Genomic DNA, 15,546 nt, shown 5'->3' with positions numbered 1-15,546 from the left:
GCATGAAATACCTGAATGTTAATTTAGAATTTCATCAGCAACAGATTACAACTTATTCTGTAAAACAGTTAAAGCATTTTCACTCATTAATTAAATTTTCTGTTACATTTAGGAATGTGAAAAGCTAGAGGGGATTCTGAATAATAAAATAGTAACTGAAAAAATTGTCATAGTATTCACATTCAAAAAGATGCTGATGAAACGAAGTATATATCAAGTTGTTTTTATCAGAAATTGCATTATTAAGGCCCTCAAGGGACACAGCTATATGAAGAGTACAGAGAGATTGATTTTGGTCCAGTAAAAGAGAAGGCTGTAATTGTCAGGAATAGAAAAAGCTCCGTGTACTAGTAATTGATGTATTCTCTGAGATGTTCTAACATTGGTGTTTGAGGGGAACTCAAATATGTCTTATTCTGGTTGAAGTAGGTTACCTTTAAGGTATCTTCCAATAAGAGTTTTCCCCTCAGAAATTATTTCCTTTTTGAAATACAGACCCAGAAAGCAGACTCTTTTGGAAATTGCTGGAAAAAGATGGTAATGCATTTCCCCACGGCCCTCTCTCTTTGTTTATTCTAGGCTTCCTCAAATGACAGTTTTGTCTACTGTTCTTCATAGTTATGAAGCCTAAAGACAACTTCTGATTAGAATAAATAAATGAATTAAGTATGTATGAACATGTACTATGTGCCTGCCATGTGTGGGCTTGAATACTCTAGCATTTGAGTAGGGGAGCAGGCAAAAAAAAAAATCAATATTTGGGATAATATCAGTTAGTGCTAAGTGCAAGGAAGAAAAATAAAGCAGATCAGCCTTAAGAATAATTTTGTGTTTAAATATACATCTTCCATTTCAGTATTTCTGTATGGTTAAAATATGCTTTTATTTATGTTATATAATTTAGTCCTCAACACACCTTTAGAGTAGACACGGCTAATATTATACCTATTTGACAAGTAAACTGGGAGGCACAAAGAGGTTATGTGATTTATCAAGTTACAAAGCAAGTTGTGGATTTGCAGCTATGCTCTTTTCTGTCCAGTGATTTATTTCTGAAGTATTCTTTTTATAAGTAAAATTCTTATATTTATTTAAAAAAAAAAAACCTTTGTGGACTATAATGATAAAAATAAAAATAAACCATATGCCATGAAAAACCTCTTTTGTTTTCTAGGGTAACTGAGGAATGTTTTGTAAAATTAAATAGGGTTTTATTACCTCGTAAAGCTAGGAAGTCACACAAAGCCAGGAGCCTCTGTGAAACTGCCTATGATGAACATAAAGTCTTTTATTAGTAAATACTTAATAAAGATATGCTGATTGATAACCTACTTCTGAAATATGGAAAATATTCATAATTATACTTGCTATTGGCCATATGGAGCTCTTCAGCCAACTTTCCTCTCCTATTTCAATGTCTTCAGTAATAGTCATAATGTAATTGATTTAAAAGATTTAAAGTTTTGCTGAATGACTTCAGAAATTTTCTTTTTCCTTTTTTTGGGGAGAACTTTAGGTAAGCTCTTTTGGACAAAGATCTCAAGTTCTTTAGGGCTAGCTTTTAATTTCTGTTTTTCACCTCCAGAGCTGACATGATGCCACTTGTCTGAAGATTCTGGCTCTCTATGAACTGGCATGCTACTGAATTAACACTAGTAACTAAAGTTTCTTATCTCACAGTTCAGTAAAAAAAAAAAAAAAAATCAAGTGTATCTTGGGCTAAGATTAAAAAATACGGAAAGAACCACCAAATTTGTAATGTGCAATTTTCAGTAAGATAGAAATTGAGTGAAATTTTTATTTCATTGAAAGGTAATGAAACCAATACTTATTTTTATATTTTAGAAGGAGCAAAGAGGACAATTGAGGTATCTATTCCAGGAGCAGAAGCCCCAGAAAGCTCAAAATGTAGTACTGTCTCTCCCGTCAGTGGGATAAATACAAGAAGGTAAGTTGCAGTGTGAATATTTACTTTAAAAAAAAAAAAAAGAAAAAAGAATTTGGTATGTATTTTATTCTCTTTGTGAAAAAAGGAAGTGTACAATATCTGACTTAGGTTGAGACAGACTCATGCAAAGAGAGTAAAATAATTGGAAAAGAGAATTTTGAGGGGAAAGGGAGTGAGGAATAAACTTTAAGTTGAAAGGCATGAGTTTGCTACTGAAAACAAAAATGAGATAACACATATGTAGAGTATTTATGGGTTACAAAATTAGGAGGTGATGTATGACAGGACAGCTGAATTGACCAATAGTATTTTCCTCCTTCACAGTAAATGAAACTGAAGCTCTCAGAGCTAATGGGGTGATTTGTCTAGATGGGTCATATGATTGGTAAATAGTGACACTAAGGACATACCTGGCCTTTCTCTCTCTACTCTGCATCCTTACTATTGTACTGTGCTGTTCCAGGTCTTGTTACTCTTCTACTACCTGGACCTTCTTCCCCATCCCTGCACATTCATTATTGAAAACTTATCCATATAATATTGTAATGGCAGATACATGTCATTATACATTTGTGAAAACCCACAGAATGTATAACACAGAGAGTGAACCCTGATGTAAACTATGGACTTCAGTCAATTATAACATATAAATATTAGATCATCCATTGTAATAGATTTGTCACACTAATGCAAGACCTTAATAATAGGGGAAACTGTGTGTGTGTTGGAGATGGGGGTTAAGGGGTATATGGGAACTCTGTACTTTCCACTCATCTTTCCAAAAACCTAAAACAGCTCTAAAAAGAAAATTGTATTTGTATTGGTCTGTTTTCATGTTGCTGATAAAAACATAACTGAGATTGGGAAGAAAAAGAGGTTTAATTGGACTTACAGTTTCACATGGCTGGAGAGGCTTCAAAATCATGGTGGGAGGCAAAGGACACTTCTAACATGGTGGCAGCAAGAGAAAATGAGGAAGAAGCAAAAGCAGAAACCCCTGATAAACCCATCAGGTCTCATGAGACTTATTTACTATCATGAGAATAGCATGGGAAAGATTGGCCCCCATGATTCAGTAACTCCCCATGAGTCCCTCCCACAACACGGGGGAATTCTGGGAGATACAATTCAAGTTGAGATTTTGGTGAGGACACAGCCAAAGCATATCACTATTAATGAACAAATAAAGACTTACAGGTTGGTGAAAATAAGTTACAAATAATTTACCTCATTTGGACCTAAGTCAGCCATTTGTTTTCAAGCTCTTGCCAGTATTGAGAATTGTCAGTTGTTTGCATAGTCTTTTAAGGTTGCATAAGTCTTTTAAGATTGTAAAAGTTGTTTGCAATCTTTTAATAATGATATCTCACTATCTTACTCTGTTTTATTTTTCATAAATAGATCTTCTGGGGCTACTAGTAATTCTTGTTCTCCACTAAATGCCACCTCAGGAAGTGGGAGATTCACACCTCTTAATCCAAGAGCAAAGGTACACGTTAAAATGTAATTGTGAAATGTATATAGGGGTGAGGGTAGAAGGTGGCTGATTTAGTGATTTCCATTCTTAACTATCATTCCTGTTATCCTAAAGCTGATATGGTATTCTTAACAGAAAAGAGATACTAATTTACCTTCATTAGGAAAAACAAGCCATATACTTCTTCTGTTTTCTAGGGTAACTAAGGAATAAGGTAAAATTCAGTAGAATATTCAGCAGTCCTTAAAGGCTGGAAATTACTGGTTTCAGGTAGAGCTTCCCAAATATTATGGCAGGACACACAGGTGTGCCTTGAATGGGTTGTAGATCTACTGAGCTATTGGTTCCCCCAGTCCTTGTCCCTGGGTGGGGTCTGGGACAGCCAGAGCAGTGGGTCCAGTCACTTTTCCTCTCACTTTATCCCTGTGTGCCATATCTGACTGTGCCATTGGTTAGATAGGTTATGGTCCCAGGGAAAAATAAATGTCTTAATGTGCTCTTCATGTATTTTGTTGTGCCATAGGTATGTATAGAAGCTAAGTATTTCACAGTCTATTCAAAATTTTTGCAGAAGGCTTTTTTTCTGTGGTGCTAGTACAGTAAAATATAGTTCCTTTGAGTGGTTATAGTAAATTGTGAGGATATCTTTAAAATTATAAGAATTAATTTTGTAGACTTGAGCCAACAACTGTCTGACATTGGGAAAATCTTTGCATTTCTTATTACTGAGTTCAGGAATTAGATCAAAGAGTGGGTGCTTATAGCCCAAATTAAATGATAGCGGAAAGATACTAAATGATAGGGGAATGATAGATACCCGAATTGTCCAATTCTGGGACATTTGTTCTTTGCTACTTCTTATATTCTACAAAAGCTTTAAAGTAAGCTATTTTATATAAATTATTCTTAGTTCCTGGAATTTAGTAACATTTAATTTACTAAGAACAAATAACTGCCTTTTTATCATTTTAAAAATTTATGCCTATGATATCTATAAAACACTGGACTTAAAAAAATTATGACTCCTAAATCAGTAAGAGGATCTGTTGACCAAGTAATCAGTTATTTGATAGTATCTCGATTAGAGAATAAACATTGCCAATAGCAATTTAATTTCCAGTACCATTCAATGGCACAGGATGACTTTGTTTTATGCACTTGGTCTAAATGATCTGTAAATCTTGAGTAGTCTCATGTTTCTGATTACCATCTAAATTTTCTCTGTGTCTTTGTTCAACAGATTGAGAAACAGAATGAAGAAGGCTGGTTTGCTCTTTCTACCCATGTATCATAAGTGAAGTCAAGTTTCACTGAGTTTGTTCTTAATAATTTATTACTCCCCTTTCCCTGCTCTGACTTTTAAGTTTTTATATCCTTCTTTCAGATAAAACCTACAAAGATCTTGTGAATTAGTACTAATGGAACAGAGAAATAAAGCAATTATTTTTTGATTTTCTCAAATAAGTTTTCAACAACCAACTGACCTACAGCTCCCTGTGAATGAAATTTTGACTGTAGAGAAGTTAAAGCTTTGTATTTTAATACTTTCTTAAATATTTTAAGAGTCTTTTAAAATACATTTTTACCTTTATCATCTTTATTCAGGGTTTTTTGAGGTTTAGTGTATCTTAGTTGATCCATTTATTTTTTTATTTTCCTGAAGAACTAATTTGCTTTGCATGTAACTTACAGTAAAATTCCTCTGTATGATTAGAGTCTGGCTTTCAGGAAAATGTAACACCCACTTTTCTTTCTTTTTTCTTGGGAAGTCATTGCTGTTCATCACTTTTTCCATCAAGTGAAATATACAGCCTTAAAAAAATAGGCCTGGGAGTGTTTGTTTATATTTGCTTAAGCAGGTAAGAGTGGTTGCATTTATTATAAAATCTTATGTAGCTTTTAAAGTGTGAAAATGTCATCAATAATGGTAATGCAAATCAAATAAAAAATGATTCTAGAGCTCAAATACCTAAATGTGATAACATTGATTTATTGGTATATTTAATGTTTCAAACAATTAAATAGAAAAAGTTGCAATCAATTTTCCCAGCCCTGAATTTAAGCAGATCTTTCAGGGTAGATTTCTCTTTTTTTTTTTCCTTTCCTTTCCTTTTTTTTTTTTTTTTTTTTTTTTTTTCTTTTTTTTTTTTTTTTTTTTTTTGAGACAGAGTCTCGCTTTATTGCTTAGGCTGGAGTGCAGTTGTGTAATCTGGTTCACTGCAACCTCAGTCTCCCAGTTTCAAGCAATCCTCTTGCCTCAGCGTCCTGAGTAGCTAGGATTATAGGTATACACCACCACGCCCAGCTAATTTGTATATTTTCAGTAGAGACAGGGTTTCACCATGTTGGCCAGGCTGGTTTTGAACTCCTGACCTCAAATGATCCACCTGCCTTGGTTTCCCAAAGTGCTGGGATTACAGGTGTGAGCCACTGCACCTGGCTTAGGATAGATTTTTCCAGGGTACCCATTTGGTTCTGAGATGTTGATTTCTATTTTAAACTTGTTTTTTGAATGATCTCTGCTCCTTGGCTCTATGATAGGTATTCTCAACCTGAGTGAGCAATTCAAACTGAGATTACTTGTATTTAGACTCATATATTTGGATAACATATGACTTCTCCCGTATGCCCCAGAAAGCTGCTAATAACTTGCTCAACCTGAAATTTACAGTTTTCCAAATTACAGGTTGGCAGAGATACTGGATTGGTAACATCCACAGTTATGATATAATCATTCTTATGCTGTAAACAAAATGATTTTGGTTAGCAGAATTTGGTAACTGTTAACTACCTACTAGGCACTATTGTAGCCACTTTATGTGCTTCATGACATCTTATGAGATAGGTACTATTATCCTCATTTTGCAGATGAGGAAACTGAGGTACAAGGAGGTATTTTCTCAAGGTCACACAGCTAGGGAATGGTGGCACTAGAATGGGAACATAGGCAGTCTTTCTCCAAAGCCTATGTTGTGCTGCCTCTTGATGGAGAGTAAACCTGTTTTACAGTGTGTGTAGTATGGAAGCAGCATAATAATAAGAATAGCTGTTCCTTATTGAGCCATTACTGTGGCAGACACTGTACTATAAGCTGCAATATCACCATTATCTCATTTGAATCTCATAGTAGCCCTATGAATTAGAGGTATGTAAATGCGTCCTCCTCTCCCAGCACCTTTACAGATGAGGAAACTGAGCCCTAGAGGTGAAGAAAGTTGTCTAATGACAGAATGCTTGTAAGAGGTGAAGCCAAGACTTGAAGCTCTTTCTTGCAGTTATTGGATTTCTCCTAATTTATGGGAACTAATACAGTACGGTAGCTAAGGATGCAAGTACTGAAACCAGAAATCTTGCCTCAAATGCCATTTCTGCCACTTGAGCTGTGTACTTTGGACAGATTAATCTCATCTTTCCCATTTGAAAGTCAGACATAATGTCTTCCCTAGATGCTTGTAAGGATTAAGTGAGGCAAGTGTATGTAAATGGACTGAGCTCAGAGCTTGGCTCACAGCACTCAATAATGATCACTGCCCAATATTTTTTGTGTATAAATAAATAAATACACTATTTCCCCCATGTTTCCATGTTTTAAAACATTGTATAGTGAATTTATTGTATCTTTCTCAGATTAACAATTGCACACAGTGCTTGAAATGTAGAGGTATTTCACCTGAAAAGATGTCTAGAGGTTGAAAGAAAGCATGCTGGGCATATGATTTGAAAATATAACTAACATGCTATTTAAAAATAAGTTTACCCTATGTTTTCTATCTTTTCTGGCACCTAGATATATCATTTAATAAGTAATAGCAAGGATAATCGTCTATTTTTTTAAGCCCTGGAAAACCTTGATTAAAGAGGACATGTCAGTATTGCAAATAAATGCATGGTATTTGTGTAACATTGTGGAAACTAATAAACACAAATTGTACTATAGCAATTTTTTCTTGCCAATTTTATTGACAAATAATTTATATACAATAAACGACATCCATTTAAAGAGAACAGTTTATTGGCTTTTGGCAGTTGTATATACCCATGAAATTACCACAATTAAGACACAGCATGTCTATCATTTCTAAGATTCCTTGTGTCTCTTCCAGTGCATCTCACTAAGTCCTAGGCAACCACTTTGCCCAAGTCTCTAGACTATCTTGGATGTGGAATTACTTTGTGTATGTTTAACTTTTGAAGAAACCTCTCAAATAGTTTTCCAAAGTCGTTATGCCATTTTACATTCCCAACACCAGTGTATGTGAGTTCTAGTTGCTCCGTATCCTTCTGCATTTGGTGTTGGCAATCTTTGAAGTTTTACCCCTTCACGTGGATGTGGAGTTACGTGTATTGTGGTTTGTATTTCCCTTATGACTACTGTTAAGCATCTTTCCATGTGCTTACTGGCCATACATATATCTGATTTGGTGAAGCATTCAAATCCTTTGCCCATTTAAGAAATTGGGTGGGTTTTTCTTATTGAATTATAAGAGTTCTTTATACATTCTGTATACAAACTCCTTTGTCACATATTGGAATGACCGTTTTAAAATAGTATTTGGTAAGTAATAACGTTAGGCTAGGTACTTTACAAAGCAGTATGACCACAGTACTACAGAGAGGTTGAACAAACTGCTAAACCTAGAAATCTGTCAAAGGAGGCCTATACTTTTGTGCCCAGAGCGCTGCGACCAAGAAACCCACAACATAAAACCTTATTTACTCTTAAAAGCCAACAGAGATGATATAGCTTTTAAAATAACAAAAATCCCACCATGTATCTTTGTTGTTGATGTTGCGGGCAAACTGCCTACTATCTCCCAGGACCCCTCTTAAAATCGAAGTTAAAACCTCAACATAGGAACGCCACGATCAGGGGGCTCCCTTGGCCCATTTTAGAATATCGGGCAGGTATCTTCAACGGTATTCATATCATTTAATTATCTACATGACGTCCTTTAGGGGATAATAAACTCGTCGGGCTTTTCTGTTTGGCTTTGAACCAGTGTCATGAGACGGAAAAGGCCCGACCAGAGGGCGGACAGGTACCCGGTTCTCAGCGTCACCGCTGCTCGAAGTCCTGGAAAGCTGGACGCCGGCCGCGCATGCGCCCCACAGCCCGCCCTGGTTCCGCCTCCCTGGAAGAGGGGTGGCGTTGCCTCGGTAACTGGAGTAAACGGAGGCCTCCGGCAGAAGCTGTGAAGAGAGGAGCCGCGGCGGTCAGTACCTTCGGTGAGTTTGCACCTCAGCAGCTGGCAATTTCCACACCCTCCTCCTTAAATCTGTTTGTGGCTCAGAGGGCAGCGAACCCCACTTGGGCTTCTCTCAGGCTGGACCAGTGTTCCCCAGGCTGTGCTGAAACACAGCTTTCGTCCTCCCTGCGGTGGCTCAGCAAACTTTTTGAAGCCTCGAGTATTCTCAGGCTCGGAGCTAGACACTGTGTGCACGGTTCCTGCCTGCGAGACCCTTTCAGTCTGACCGGGCGGAAGCCAGCCAGGCAGCAGGAGCACGGCTTAGACCCGAAGTCAGAGCAGCAGCGAGTCTGCTGGGAAAGTGCTGGGGCTCCCCGCTTCAGCGAGGCACCCACCCTGCGCTCAGCTGGGTGCGACGCTTGGCACGCTGGGCCCTCTGCACTCTGGCTTCCTCATCTCCAGAAAGAAAGGTGATAATGTGACCTCATGGAGTTCTTGTTATTATTATTAAATAGGATAATACAAGTAAAGTGCTTAGCACACACATGGCACATAGTAGGTGCACATAAATATTTGTTGTATAATAGGTAAAGACAGCCGCATACATGTGTGCTGCTCAGTGTGTCCAATCAATCATGAGTTGCTAAGGATGCGTGCTGATGAAAACCTTTGAGAGGAGAAGGGGCTAAGGAGGCTAGGGAGAGAGAGACTGACTGTAGCTGGGCTGCAATAAGCTACAGACTCTCTGACAATGGACCTTTACTCCAGACCGACGAATCTGAGCTCTTATTTGATGGCAGTGATGAGCCATTAGAGGTTTTAAGCAAGAGTGGCACATTAAAAGCTGTGTTTTAGAAATACAAGCGATAGCGTAGAAAATGGATTACAGAAGGGAAGATGAAGTATGACGGCACAGTAATGATAGCGGTGAGACACAATGAGAGGTGGAACGACAGAGGGACAGCAGGGGCAGTAGGAATGAAGGGAGGGGAGGAATTCAAAAGGCTTAATCACTGGACAGTTAGTAACAGGACTTGGAAATCATTTATATGAATTAGGTGAGAGGAACGGATTCAGAGTAAATGCGCTACTTTCTCATCTGTAAAATAATGACAGTAATAATAATGGATAGCAAGACTTTGTCTCAAAAATAATAATAGGCTGTGCGCCGTGGCTCACGTCTGTAATCCCAGCACTTTGGGAGGCGGAGGTGGGTAGATCACCTGAAGTCACGAGTTTGAGACCAGTCTGGCCAACATAGGGAAACCTGTCTACTAAAAATACAAAAATTAGCCGGGCGATGTGGTGTGCGCCTGTAATCCCAGCTACTCGGGTGGCTGAGGCACGAGAATCACTTGAACCTGGGAGGTGGAGGTTGTAGTCAACTGGGATCGTACCACTGCACTCCAGCCTGGGTGACAGAGCGAGACTCCATGTCAATAAATAAATAAATAAATAAAATAATAATGGTACCTACCTCATAGGGTCGTTTTGAGAATTATACAATATGTGTAGAATTTCTTAGAACTGTGCTTGACACATAGTAAACAGTAAAAAAGACAAGCTATTACTTTTTTTCTCCACAGCTGTATTTCACATTGCAAAGTAAAAACTGAGAGCCTGTTTTATACATCAGTCACTGTGAACTTTAAATAACCACCTCTGGCACACTGCTGGGATTGAGTGAGCTTGTGAGCGTGAGGACCAGAACCTGGACTCTGGTGAATGAATCAGAGTAATGTCACCTTAGAGAGCACTCTGTCTGGTGTCCAGCCAACCTTCTAGCAACACACTCCTCTGCATCAATGTGCACTATTATTTTCCCTTTTTCTTTATCCTTCCTTAGGGTTGACCCTGTCAACCTAAATAACATACAGAGAGAGGCTTTCTAAAAGAAGATAATGTTTATTCAGGAGTAAGGTAGTGCAATGGGATATGTGTGCCATGGTAAACTATATGCGTATTAAGGGAGGTAAAGGAAAACAAAGGTTTGTAAAGGAAAAATGAAAAAGATCACATAATTATTTTGAGATAGTTATCATTGGCTACAAAGGTCAACAATAAGTATGATTCTAGTCTGAGGTTGGACAGGCAGTTGTTGAGAAAATGTCCTTGTAGAAGTATTTTTTTTTATGTGTAAGGTTGTGATGGCTTTGTGCAAGACTGTGGTCTTTGCAGTCTTTTGGGATAGTTATCCAGCATAAAAGTGTGAGAACCCATTCTTCATAGCCTTCCCCAGCTCTGTTTGTCGGGTTCTTTCTTAACACTGGTGACTCCATTCTAATTCTGACAACTTTCACAACTCAAAACTGTACAGTCTATCTAGAGAGTTAGTGAAAAGAATTGGCCGTAGGCTGGACCAATAAGCCTGGATCTAATGAAAGGAAATTTATGCTAGTCCTGCAAATAGACTCACAAACCGAGCTAGTTTACTGATAGAAGGTAGAACATGGTCTAGAATCCAAACTTAGACTGCCTTAAAGGAATACAATGAATGTCCCCAATAGGTGAATTGGTAGTTCCTCTCTTGTGGAGAGTGTTCAGATCCTATGAAGAACATATAAAATTAGGAGGGACATATGATGCATTGGGAATTAACTTCTTGAGCTATCAGGGTAGTAAAGAAAAGTTGGAAACATGTCATTGAGAAATAATTGAAATAATTGGGATACTTTCTCTGGGAAAAGAGAAGATCTGGAGAGAAATGAGAGCCAACTACAATTATTTGAATGGTTGAAGTACACAGAAAAACTTGTTCTGTGTGTTCTCAGAAGAAAAAACAAGGGTCAAATGGATCCAAGTTGCAGGGAGGCAGATTTCAGCTTAATATAAAATGTGCCAAGAACTAGAGCTGAGCGTTAACAGAATGTTCTCACCCTCTTACCTGAAATATTTAAATTGAAGCTGACTGTCTTGTTCTTTCATTTATTCAGAAATATATTAATAAATTCATTCCTGCAACCATTTTACATATTGACTGCCATGTATCATTGTTAGAGCTTTCCTGTGTTGACTCAAAACAACCTTATCCAGTAGGTGCTGCATTTTAAAGATGGAAATACTGAGGCACATAGCAATTAAATACTTGTTTAACACCTCACAACCAGGAAGAGGACGAGCCAAGATTTAAACCTAGTCAGAATGACTCTGTAGCCAGTATTCTCAGCCCTGGCCAACACACTAGACTGCTTTTCTGACAGTGCTGGGGTGGATGTTGAGGATGTGTGACCTGCATGGGGTAGCAAGTTAAACTAAAGTCCTCTTTCAACTCTGAAGATTCCATGATTTTATTTATTGAACCCTACCTGTGTCAAAGAGAATATCTAGGAGTATAGTAAAAACAACTGCCATTTCTGAGTGCCTAGTAGGTGTTTATATAAACTCATGATTCCTAACCAGTTCTTATGCCTGATTGTGTGAAAGAACTATCTGGAGAGTGAGACCCTGTTAATAGTACGTTTTTAAGTTTTCCAAGTGATTCTAAAGTGCAGTCAAAGTTGAGAACTCTGTGTATGAAAAATCTTGTTTAACTCTACCAAATAACCCTATCACCCCCATTTTACATATTAAAGGATCAAGAGGTTAAGGAACTTGTTTCTTGGGCAAGCAGGGATGTGAACCCAAGTCTCTCTGGCTCCAAAGTCTCCACAGGTTACAATGTAGCTTCCCAATCCCTTTGTTATTAAAACAAAACAAACAAAAAACCTCCCCAAAACAAAAATACCTTATTCTACCTTACCAGTTATACTAATAATCTCCAGGAGAACAGGAGTCTCTCCCACCTGACCTGCTCCACTGCTTTTTACAGGTTCTTCAATTACCTTTTATGACCCAGGAAAGCTAGGAATAGATTCTAGTATTTATTGTCCGGTATTGCTACATCAGAACACTGGGCAAATTCCTTGGGTTCCAGTATTTTCTTCCACATTGTACACAACCTGACATGAACTGCGTTTGTGATGTGAAAGTTTATTACATGGTAATATTAGCCATTTGAGGAATATATTGTGTAAGATAGCACAGAATAAAGTGTGGTGCTTTTGTCTTGACACCAACTTACCTTTTGTTGTAGTCCAACTCTTTTGTTTTCAGAGTGCTTTAGTTACCATAATTGTTTTTTACGCACCTTATGATTATGTTATGAATAAATTATGGGCTCTTTTTATTAGAATCTATATCCAGTTAACATTCAGTTATAGTATGTTAAAAATAAATGTATTCAGAAAAAAGAAGACTGAAAAGTAGAACGTTATCTCACTAAGTCATGAGGCTTATGATAGCAGGAAAGAAAATCATGAGATTCAAATCACTAGGAGGAACTCGACCCATTATTCCTGGCTTTAAAGGGTACCATAAGTCAAGGAATACAAGTGGCCTCTGGAACTTAGAAGGACCCTTGGGCAACAGCCAGCAGGAAAGCAGGGATCACTGTTCCACAGCCACATGGGGCTGAATTCTGCCAGCAGCTTGAATGAGCCCGGAAGTAGATTCTTCCTCAGAACCTCTGAAAGTGAAGGCAGCACTGCCAACACCTTAACAACCTCTTGAAACTCTAAGCAGAGAGCTAGCTGAGTCACACTTGGCCTGGACTTTTGACCCACAAAGCGGTGAAATAATAAGTGGATGTTATTTAAGCTGCTAAATGTCTGATGATTTATATGGCAGCAAGGGAAAACTAAAACAGTACCTACTTACAGAATAAAGTGCTATTGAAACTCACAGACCAAAATTTTTCATTTAGTTATCAATTGATTAGCAGCAATAGAATATCAGTTCAATTTTGTTGGAAAACCCAGGGAACTGCCTTGCCTTCACTTATTTGGGACCTGCGTCATGGGAACTTAGGGAGTACTTTAGTTTCTTTCCAATATTTTAAATGTTGATTTTTATCAAATAAATCATTAGTGATCAGTCACTTCAGTCACGACTATCAAACCATCCTTGTTTTGGTCAACCTCTAATGGATCTGAATTGGTGATTTAGAATATAAGTTTATTCTGAAACTATTTTGAAAGAGAATTGTTAATTTCTTCATCTTGAATTATACGTTGAGGTCAGGGACTGTATATTGTTCACCTTTGTATCCTCTGCAATGCCTAGCATAATAATATGCTCAATAGTTTTAAGAATTAAATTGACATAAATTATGAAAGCGAGGGAGAAAATAGAATTTAGGTGTGTTTGTATCTATCTAAACAATTTTACCTACAGTATGTCGTCATTTATAACCAAGCTCTGTAATAATGGAATTGGCTGCATAATTCTTTTTTTTTTTTTTAAAAAAAAAACAGTTACTCACTATAATGTAGGAAGTAAGCCTGTGTGTCCAAAACTGGAAGGAATAGAAAATATACTGAATGACAGAATGTGAATTTTAAAAGATTTTGCTACTTAAAGGATTTTATGGTTTGATTCCTAACCCTACCCCCTCCATAAACCCCAAAAGGTATATATTCTACAGTTAGGTGAAAGGAAAGAGGAAGGAAGGGAAGGAGAAAAGGAAGAAAGGATGGAGAGAGAGAGGAAGGAAGATTCACAACCAGAAAAGAAAGGAAAGGAAAATACACACACACACGTACATACACTTTTTAAAAAGTAAAACATTATTTTTGTAACCCAGAAGGATGCCTCCAAAGTACAAAATACAAAATTTAATAACATGAGTATCATGTTAGACCATATCTTTTATTTATTTTTTATTTTTTTATTTTAGAAGCAGAGTCTTGCTCTGTCACTCAGGCTGGAGAATAGTGGTGCGATCCCAGCTTACTGCAGCCTCAAACTCCTGGGCTCAAGTGATCCTCCTGCCTCAGCCTCCTGAGTAGCTGGGACTACAGGCATACCTCGCTATGCCTGGCCATTTTAATTTTTTTTTAAGAGACAGTTTGGCTGTGTCCCCACCCAAATCCCATCATAATTATAGTTCCCATAATCCCCATGTGTCATGGGAGGGACCCGGTGGGAGATAACTAAATCATGGGGGCAGTTACCTCATCCTGTTCCTGTGATAGTGAGTTCTCACAAAATCTGATGGTTTTATAAGGGGTTTTCTTCCCCTCTGCTCTGTACTTCTCCTTGCTGCCGCCATGTGAAGAAAACAGGTGTTTGCTTCCCCTTCTGCTGTAATTGTAAGTGTCCTGAGGCCTCCTTAGCCATGCCGAACTGTGAGTCAATTAAACCTCCTGTATAAATTACCCGTTCTCAGGTATGCCTTTATTAGCAGTGTGAGAACAAATTAATACAGACAGGGTCTTGCTATGTTTCTCATGTTGGTCCCAAACTCCTGGTTTCAAGCAGTCCTCCTGCCTCAGCCTGTCAAACTCCCAGGATTACAGGCATGAGCCACTGAGCCCGGTCTGTATCCTTGATGATAGTTTATAATACAAATGTTTAGACAATGTACTGTTGTCCCCCATATCAAAAGAAGGCATCATTATGATGTCACTGCAGGAAAACATGGAATGAACCCTAGTGCCCAGTTGAAGGGAGACAGTCATCATACTACACTCTCCTTTGTCCTTTGATCATGTAGTGTACCATATCTGCTTTAGGCATACCAGTCTATCTTCAGAGACCAGGAAGATATAACAGTGTGGCAGTTTAAATAACCCTCATAGCAGGCTTGTACAAAGTTTTGTCTTCATTCCCATTACAGCTGGAGAATTCATGTAAAGTTTAGTTAGCTAGTTATATGTCAGTACTGGGATTCAGACCCTAATCTAACTATAAATCTGATCCAAATAGAACTGGTGTTCCATTCTGCTTGCCAGGCATATCATAGAAGAATGTTGAGGAAACATGGGGTGTTTAGTATAGAGAAGTGAAGACTTGTAAGTAAGGTATTTTCAAATATAAGAAAAGCTGCAATATAGACAGAGGGCAGAGAAAACCTGTTGTGTCACTCCCCTTTTTAAAACCCTTTAATGATTTTCAGT

The 15,546-nt window shown here is 37.8% G+C and overlaps 2 protein-coding genes across 7 annotated transcripts in view; both read left to right on the top strand.

Moving 5' to 3' along the window:
- The window catches only part of SPICE1 (spindle and centriole associated protein 1), a 61,625-nt gene extending 56,129 nt beyond the window's left edge, over positions 1-5,496 (top strand). For 2 of the 6 annotated variants that reach the window (XM_023213404.2, XM_023213411.3), the window contains exons 16-18: positions 1,846-1,948; positions 3,350-3,437; positions 4,666-5,391. In XM_023213404.2, coding sequence (XP_023069172.1) covers positions 1,846-1,948; positions 3,350-3,437; positions 4,666-4,719 — 245 coding nt within the window. In that variant the 3' untranslated portion in view covers positions 4,720-5,391. Of the gene's footprint in view, positions 1-1,845; positions 1,949-3,349; positions 3,438-4,665 lie in introns of all 6 variants that reach the window. The other 4 variants (XM_023213387.3, XM_023213379.2, XM_023213398.2 and 1 more) reach the window with 3 other exon arrangements.
- The window catches only part of CFAP44 (cilia and flagella associated protein 44), a 153,147-nt gene continuing 142,753 nt past the window's right edge, over positions 5,153-15,546 (top strand). Inside the window, exons 1-2 of the mRNA XM_023213354.1 lie at positions 5,153-5,284; positions 8,426-8,651. Of these exons, the coding sequence (XP_023069122.1) occupies positions 8,525-8,651 (127 nt within the window). The 5' untranslated portion in view covers positions 5,153-5,284; positions 8,426-8,524. The remainder of the gene's footprint in view (positions 5,285-8,425; positions 8,652-15,546) is intronic.

Source organism: Piliocolobus tephrosceles, chromosome 2, assembly GCF_002776525.5.
Source record: "Piliocolobus tephrosceles isolate RC106 chromosome 2, ASM277652v3, whole genome shotgun sequence".
NCBI classification, from domain to species: domain Eukaryota; kingdom Metazoa; phylum Chordata; class Mammalia; order Primates; family Cercopithecidae; genus Piliocolobus; species Piliocolobus tephrosceles.
The sequence above is the reverse complement of the archived record's forward strand: the minus strand, read 5'-3'. Positions and strand labels throughout refer to the sequence as shown.